The sequence below is a fragment of the Hydra vulgaris genome, chromosome 15, assembly GCF_038396675.1.
Source record: "Hydra vulgaris chromosome 15, alternate assembly HydraT2T_AEP".
Lineage (NCBI taxonomy): Eukaryota > Metazoa > Cnidaria > Hydrozoa > Anthoathecata > Hydridae > Hydra > Hydra vulgaris.
The window spans coordinates 118,411-128,025 of record NC_088934.1 but is presented as its reverse complement, the minus strand read 5'-3'; the positions used below and the strand labels follow the sequence as shown (position 1 = coordinate 128,025).

The following is a 9,615-nucleotide window of genomic DNA, read 5'->3' as shown; positions in this document are numbered from 1 at the left end:
TTTTGTAATATTTTTCCAATACATTTACTATTCCACCCCTCCCCATTAATTTGACTTATTTCATTATCATGTTCAAATTTAGATTACAACTTATACCAAGTTAATATAATAACTTTTATAAGTTATTTGATTTGTCAACACAATGCACAAGTTGATTATGTAATAAAAAATATTATCTAATAAACAATCAATAAACATTGCATCTTTCAAATAAATTTTTGTTAAAAAACTATGGTGAATTAATAAGATCTGTTAGTGATTGTAAACTGGCCCTAGCTACAAGTCTTTTGACAGAGCCCCCAACGCCATCACAAGCACTCTTTCCATGTGATGTGGCAAAAAAATGCCATTCTGCAGATAATTTATGATTTAGTTGATGGTAACATAAATTAGATATGTTTTTGTAATTTTTATATTGTGATCCTGCACCATCACTAAAATAAATGCAGTGGTTAAAGTAAGGCATCAACTCTTTTAAATGATTTAATACTTCATAAATGAAACAATGAACTGAGTTTGTATTGTGTTGCAAAAGATCAGAAAAAATACAAACACTTTTACATTTTATAATATTTTCTTCCATATAGTAAATAACAAAGGATGCAATCTTGCTTGACTGTTGTTCTAATGGAAACCTTGCACTGCATCTTGAATAAAAAAACTGTAATTTTCAGCAAAGTCTAGTAATAATAAAATATGATTACTTGGTAATGTTATTTTTAGATGCTGCAAATATGCTGCATCTAAAATCTTTGGCTATGTAATGATGATCTCTTAATTGGTCTATTTGTTGACAAGCTTTTTCAATAAAATCATCCACTGGAAGAGTTAGTGTAACTATATCATGTTTTTTGTTGGCTTTTTGCCACTGATTAAAGGTGATTTCTTCCAAGCTGTGCTTATCAAATAAAGCAGTAAGATACTCTTTAAGTGTGTTGGTATCTGGGCAGTTATCGCAACTGTGCAGCATGCAATCTCGATTTGTTAAGTCACATGCAACGAATGTCAAGAGGTCTTTATAGTCTAAAATATCTGGTATTTTTAATGCTAAAAGTTTTGCATTTTGGTGGTACTTACAAACACATACTGAATGGAGACCTGAAGCACCTCCAATAGGAATACACTTAGGTCTAAGTTCATAAAACTTAGAAAACCCAATATTGACGTCAACTAAGATTTTAATGAACTCTAAATAAAGTTCTTTTATATTAACTAATAGCAGTCTTTTTTGAAAATGTTGTCTTTTACCATTAACTTGGATTGAGACATGCTGCTTCATACCTGGATACATTCGAGAGTATTTATCTGATTGGTAAAATTCATGAACTTGATTTTTTATTTATCACTAATAGATCTTCCTTCTTTTTTAGATGGTTCTGCCATTATGCCACACATTTGTTTCAAATTCCTTGCAGCTTTTATCATTCTAAGGGAAGCAGAAAAATAGTTTTGTGCATAACTAATGCTCCAACTCTCAGGAACCAAAGTCAGTAATTTAAGTTTTTCTGATTTCGAAGAAACATCAAATTTTACTTTAACTAGTACCATTAATAAATCCAAGTCTTGTTTAGTTTTGCAACACAGCTCTTCTGTTTTTGGTTCATCCTTAATTAAGTCTGTAGAAATTCCCAAAATAGTCGCTATTTTCTTTTGGGTTGCAGTATGGATTTTGTTCAATTTTCTTTTTGCATAGCTGACCCTGTCTTTATGAGTTACTAGTTTTAAAGGTGAACAACCAAGGCTATTAATGCTTGAATCAAAGTTTTCTTTTAAAATGTTAATCTCATCAAAATCATTATCTTTATGTTGAAATGAATCGCTTCAATAATCTTCATTGTTTTTTCCTAAATACAACATTTTTCGACATTTTGTACAAAGCTTATGACCAGGTAATTTAAATCAAACTCCTTTGCAACATCCAAACTGATTACTCTGATAGATTCTAAATGGTAACAATGATAAAACATTAAAGAAGCCATTATCTTTTAAAAAATTAGTTAAATAATAATATATATATGTCAAATTTTTCTTTAAACACTTTTTAATTTACTTTTGTGTTAGTTGAATGGATCGCAACAAAAGCTTCCATCATACGAAGTCTCAAATCTATCCAAGTAGACCTTTTCATGGCGATTACAAATAGTTTGAATATGTCTGATTTTACTCCTCAAGTGTACAAGTTCTTAATCTTTTTTTGTCAATTCCTCAAAAACTTTAGTTTTTTTGATGGTAAATTTTACTTCATGACAACTAAAATTTAAAGCTTTCCCAATGGAATATTGAGTTAGATCTAGCAATGCACTTGCCATTTAGTTTTTATTAATACCTAAAAAGATTTATTTAAAAACAAGTTTTGAAACTAAGGTTTCCATAAGTTTTGGCACAAGAAGTATATGTAGGAATTGATAAAATTTGCAAATAAAAAAAAAGATATAAAAAGATATAAAAAGAAAACTCAATAATTTGCTGGTTTGTTATGTCACAGCTTTTAAATCTGGATGTTGAATTCTTTTTCTGTGTATATAGACACTTCATACATCAGACATATTTCTTTTTAAGTTCTAGGCAAAAATGTACATGTTAAAAAGTAAATGCTTGGGATAGAGGGGGAGGGGCATGTTCCTACCTACTAGGGCTATTTAAAAAGGTTTCTACCTGCTAGGGCTATTTAAAAACTGAGTTTAATTCAAGCTTAATTAAAAACTTTTTTCTAGTACTTATTGTAAAATACTTTTAAATTCATACATACTTTGTATTAGAATATATAACACAAACTAAAGTACAACAATAACTTTGTTTTTATTGTTTTTAATGCATTTTGGGCAATTTTCATTGTTCTGATTTTGTAACTTCCCCTTGAGTACCCACTATTTTTTTTCTGAAATCACTGCAATAAAGTCTATTAAATGAGAAGAAAAAAAAAATTATTCAAACCAGTGTTGTTCCTTGGTAACCTGTGGTTTGAAGTGGAGGCACATTTTCCTAAGATTTAGCTGCAGCCATTTTCAGAAGTCTATAATTTTTTACTGATTTGTATCTTATCAGTAAATTTTAAAAAACTTGGAAGCCTACCATATATAGAAACTAAAAAAGTGTCTTTTCACTTCTTAAATTGCAGATTTTGTATATTACTCATCAAAAATCATTTTTTTATATTTGCAAACAATTTTTTAGCTCTTTTAGGTAGCCATTATGTAAAAAATGTGACATTTGAGAATTCAATGTCAAAGTTTTATTAAAGTAAGTCAAGAGTTGTATACAATAAAAAAAGCAAGAAGGTTTTCTGAAGTTTTGTTTTTAAAATATAGAGCATCAAAGTATGAACAAGACATGTTTTTACTACTGAAGTTTTTGTTTTTGGAAAAATCAGAAATTTCAAACGACTGTACCTCATGAACCACAAAAGATTTTATGCTGAAATTTTCAGGAATTGCTTTTCTCATTGATATTAACAAACCTACTAAGTTTTATTAAAATCTGAGGGGGTTCTGTTGAAATCCTAAAATTTTGTTCCATTTGGCATGGAATGACCTTTTTTATATCTTAAACTAAATAGAAATTAATTGTAGGCTTTAAAATTTTATCAATTATTCAATAGTTGGTAAGAAAACCCCAACAAATAGCTTTAAATTTTCACAACAATAAAATATTTTCTGATGAAGTTTAAAAATTTGGCAATGAATTTTAACTTTTGTCAATATAAACATGAATATATATATATACAGCGGTGGCCAAAAATTTAAGACCATTCATTTTTTAGTCGGCTTCTTAATCTTTAAATTAAAATTAAGAAGATACTAATTGACATATTAAATTTTTTTTTAATATCTTGTTAATTAAAACATACGGATTAAAGTGGTATAATTTTTTTAATGTAATTCTAACTAAATAGCGTTTAACTTATTAAAAAACTGATGAGTACTTATAGATCTTCTTTAAATAAATTGGACAAAATTTAAAGACCACCTTAAATCTTTAATTTGCACTTATCAAAAATAATAATCAATTTTTTTTTAACTGTCTAAATTGCCTATTACGTTGGCTGTAAAATAAAATGTCGAAACCTGAGTTTCGATATCAAATAAACATTTACTTTTTGAATTGCAATAAGGATATAAAAATATTGCAAAAATGCGTGCAAAGATCAAAGAAAAAGACAGTTACGCGGATCTTATATTAAAAGAAGAAGGCTATAGCATCAGACAAATAGCAGAAAAGCTTGGAAGGTCTCACTCTTGCATTATTAACATAATTCAACGATACAAAGAGACCCGGTCAATTAATGATCCTCATAGGACTGGACGCAATAAAATTTCAAATGACCGTGATGTTCGCTCGTTAGTGAGATTAATGAAAGAAAACAGACAAGCATCATCTACAGACTTGTCTATGAAATGGACACTGTCAAATGGTCTGAAAGCAAGCCCTAGAACTGTGCGAAGGGTCCACCACAATTTAAATTATTTATGGCGTGCTGCTGCAAAAAAACCACGCTTAAATAAAAAACAAAAAATTGCCAGGAAAGAGTGGTGCAAACTACATAAAAATTGGTCAACAGATCAGTGGAGCCATGTAATTTTTAGTGATGAAATGAACGCTGAGGAAGACAAAAAAAAGGTCGCGGAGTGTTGCGTAGACTTTCAAGTGAATGGCTCGATGAATCATGCATTTTGAAACGAACAAAACAAGGCAGTGGTTCAATAGGCATTTGGGCCTGTATGAGTGCCTGTGGAGTTGGCGTTTTTCATTTATTCGATAGTAAACTCAACAAAGAAAGGTACATCGAAATTTTGGAAAACTCGCTTATTCCTAGCATTGATTTATGGCAGTTGCAAGATGGATTTATTTTCCAGCAAGATAATGCGCCGTGTCATAAAGCGCATGTTTTTAGGGATTTGTTCAATTTTAATAAAATTCAAGTGCTTCCATTGCCTGCCAATATTCCAGACTTGAATCCAATAGAGAATTTATGGTCTTGGCTTGATCACAAGCTTGGTAAAGAACAACTTTACAATTTGAAAGATTGGATATCTATCTCTCATTATTTGAAAAATGTGCCTGATGAAGTAATCAAAACTTAAATGAATTCAATGCCAGAACGAGTACAAGAGTGCTTGAAAACAAATGGAGGAACAAAACGTTTCTAAATTATTTTTTTATTGCTTTTTAAAATATTTTTGGAGCTGGTCTTAAAATTTTGTCCAATTTTTTTTCCCAATTATAATTTTTACTAGTCAGCTTTTTAATTTTTTATCATTATTTTGTTAAAAAATTATAAATTCTTTTATAATAAATATAAAATACAATAAAAATTCTTTCTAAAAATGTTTTTCTATTTTGATACCTTTTTCCAAAATAAAATAATATTATGGTTAAAAAAAAATTTTGAAAAAAAAATGAGTGGTCTTTAATTTTTTACCACCGCTGTGTGTGTGTATATATATATATATATATATATATATATATATATATATATATATATATATATATATATATATATATATATATATATATATATATATATATATATATATATATATATTATTGCATTTGGGAAGTACGAAAGGAAAAAATTATTCCAACGCCAACACATACGTCACTTTTAATTACTTTTGACTTTCGTCCAACATTTGCGTGTTGTCAGAAAGTTAAAACTATTAATTTAATAACAAATTAATTGTTTTTTAAATAAACGGCAAAAACGCAAAATTAATTAACCAGAAAACCAAATTTAATTGACCAAAAAAACGCAAATTTCTTTAGCCAAAAACATTCCGATTGTTTTTAAAACATTCTGAATGTTTTTAAAACATTTTGAATGTTTTTAAAACATTCTGAATGTTTTTAAAACATTCTAAATGATTTTAAAACATTCTGAATGTTTTTAAAACATTCTGAATGTTTTTAAAACATTCTGAATGTTTTTAACAATATAAACAATGTTTTTATATATATATTTTTTTAATAAAATGTTTTTATCTTTTTTAATAAATTTTTTATTTTTTATTTTTTTTACTGTAAATCATGCGCGGAGTGTTGCTACATCGACTATCTTATAGCCTGACTCGCAACGGAGTGCTGCTATATCGACTGAAAAATAGCCTGACTCGCAACAGAGTGCTGCTACATCTGCTATCTTTTAGCCTGACTCGCAAGGGAGTGCTGCTACATTGACTGACGGTTTGGTTGGGGCAGGCAGTCTATCAATTAATAAAAAATGAAAATTCTGGTCTTGCATTTTATTTTAAATTTGTCAACAAAATACGGAAAAAACATTCGGACACCATATAAGAGTTTTATATATATATATATATATATATATATATATATATATATATATATATATATATATATATATATATATATATATATATATATATATATATACATATATATATATACATATATAAATATATATATATATTTATATATATGTATACATATATATATATATATATATATATATATATATATATATATATATATATATATATATATATATATATATATATATATATATAAATATTCATATATATGTATATGTATATATATATATAGAACTCTTATATGTTGTCAGAAAGTTATTATCGTATTTTGTTGACAAAAAGTAAAAATTAAAATGCAAGACCGAAATATTTTTTTTAATAATTGATAGACTGCCTGTCCCAACCAAACCCTCAGTCGATGCAGCAGCATTCCCTTGCAGGTCAGGCTAAAAGATAGTAGATGTAGCAGCACTCCTTTGCGAGTCGGGCTATTCGTCAGTCGATATAGCAGCACTCTCTTGCGAGTCAGGCTATTATTCAGTCAATGTAGCAGCACTTTGTTGCGAGTCAGGCTAAAAGATAGTCGATGTAGCAACACTCCGCGCATGATTTACAGTAAAAAAAATAAAAATAAAAACATTTTATTAAAAAAAAACAAAAATAAAAACATTGTTTATATTGTTAAAAACATTTAGAATGTTTTTAAAAACATTCTGGTAAATTAAATTTGCGTTTTTGTGGTTTTTTTAAAAAATGATTAATTTGTAATTAAATTATTGTTTTGAACTTTCTGACAACACGCAAATGTTGAACGAATGTCAAAAGTAATTAAAAATGACATATGTGTTGGCGTAAGAATCACTTTTTTCCTTCCGCTCTTCCCAAATGCAACAAACTATATATATATATATATATATATATATATATATATATATATATATATATATATATATATATATATATATATATATATATATATATATATATATATATATATATATATATATATATATATATATATATAAGGGATGTTACGCTAGCAAAATGATGCTTAGGATCAAAGTAGGGTTCTTGTATCACTCACTCATTGTTTTTTCTTGTATCACTCACTGATCATTTTCTTTATAAAGTTATTATTTAAACTTTTGAGTTTGAGTAAACCTGATAAAAACTTAAATACAAAAATTAAAAACACAAACCAAACATTTTTATATCATTTTAATATTGAATAAGTTTGATATTTTACTTTTGCAAAGTAACTTTTCACAATTACAAAATTCAATAAGTAAATACAATTTAAAAAATTAACAAATATATAAACTCATTCAATAAGATTTTTTGAGAGAAAAGTATGACTACAGTTGTGTAATATACATAAAAAATCAGTTTCATACGTGGTATATATGTATGTGTTACATACATATCTTGTTATTAATATTTTTTTTATCGATTTGTATTAAAAGTTACATTTATTTAGTTTTTTATTCAAGTTTACAAAAATTCCTTATAGTCGTTTAATATGATTATTGTAGTTTTTAGCTTTATTTTCAGAGAGTGTTCGTTGTTTAAGTTTAATATGTGATTCGTTTCTAGAAACTAATTTGTTAAATAAATTGGGACCACGAAATGTTAGTGAGAATTTTAAGAGTCTTATTGTTTCAAAAGGTATTTCAAAGTTGCCTGTTGCTCTTGTTTTATATTTATATATATTGTTTATAAAATAATGTGTTGCAAAATGTTCTGGAACCAGACTTAGTTTATATTTACACATGAAAAGTATGTTTTGAAAAATACTTATTTGAAATATATTTAGTGCGTTCATTTGTTCCAGTAAGGGTTGAGCATGAGTAAATTTCTTTTAGTTGTATACTATGATGTTATCTTTGAGTATTCTGCCAGTTGTCACAGAACTGAATTTTAAAACTACTATTAAATTTTTTAAAATATAGAAAATTTTAGACAAAACAAAAAATTACCAAAAAGTTTTCAATAATTTAAGACTTTTTATTAAAAGAAAAATTTTATCTGATAAAATATCTCTTACTTTTTATTTGTCAGGTTTTGAACTTCATATGGATAACTTGACTATTTCCTACTAATGCAAAAAACTTCCAGCACAAGTTAAAAACCTAATTTCCCGTTAACGGTGAAACTAATCACGAAAATGATTTTTTTTGAATAACTGTAAAAACATAATGAAAAAAATTGCGTAAATGACGTCACTTTTTTAAAAGATATTTAAAGCAATAAATAAGGAATTTTTATGCTTAGCAGTTAGTTTTGATTTTAAAAATAGTCTAGAACATCATTTTCAAACCTAATAATAATAGCCAGCAAAAAAAATTTGGACTAAATCAAAATTTACCCTGAGGGTCGCAGGGGAACTCTATGTCATTGTTGATCGCAAATAATTTTCGATAGTCTTTAGTCTACTGAAAAATCTCTCATCATTAGCACGTAAAACATAAAGATTCAATTAGGTTTTGTAGGGTATAGACAGATTAGAAATGCATAGTGTAATCTGTTTCTCAATTAAAAAAATAAATGCTACTTTTATTAGCATCTTTGTCGCAACTGTAAATTTCACATAAGCTTCTAAATAAATCTGTATTTTCTTCAATAAATTTAACGGATCAAAAGAAATACAGTTGCTAAGGTCATTAAACCTTTTAAAAATATCTAATTGGGTATGAATAAATTTAAACTTTGAAGAAGGTTTCACATTTACAGCGCGTAATTGAACCCATTCATCAACCCATTTGTCTCGTCAAAGTTCTTCTGCCATCCTTTTTTTTTAAATTAGTATTAACCGATGCCATTAGTTAAATGCAGTTGGATTTATTTTTAAATATGTTTAATTTATTAAATAGGCAGTTAAGTTGGGTATATAAAAAAAAGTTAAATCAATGTATTGTTTTATTATTGTTATTATTACTATTTTATTACTATTGATATTTTTATTTTTATTATTATTGTTATTGTTTTTAAGTCAAACTAATTTTGATGATGAAGTACTCTCAGCCTCCATCAAATTTAAGTAAATCTAAATTTGATGGAGGCTGAGAATAAAAAAGCCCCAAAACTTTTGCAACATCTGCCCCAAACGTGAGAGCAACAAGTTAACAAAGTATTATTTTACTATTCTCATTTAAATTTATGTTTGTCAATAAATTTTAAGTTTCATATTATTATACCTCAGCGTTCAAAAATTTTGACCGCGCAAAGTTTGAACTTGAATACCCCCTCCCCTTAAATTGAGGGATTGGAAATTTTATATGGTCATAACTTTTGAATGCTAAAAAATTATTCAATGAAACTTAAAATTTACCCACAATTATAAATTTAGATG

The 9,615-nt window shown here is 27.0% G+C and overlaps 1 protein-coding gene across 1 annotated transcript; it reads left to right on the top strand.

Moving 5' to 3' along the window:
• The first annotated feature begins 4,131 nt into the window (after positions 1 to 4,131).
• Positions 4,132 to 4,674, top strand: LOC136092444 (uncharacterized). The gene has a single exon (XM_065820689.1). The coding sequence runs from the start codon at positions 4,132 to 4,134 to the stop codon at positions 4,672 to 4,674; it is 543 nt and encodes a 180-aa protein (XP_065676761.1).
• Positions 4,675 to 9,615: the final 4,941 nt, after the last annotated feature.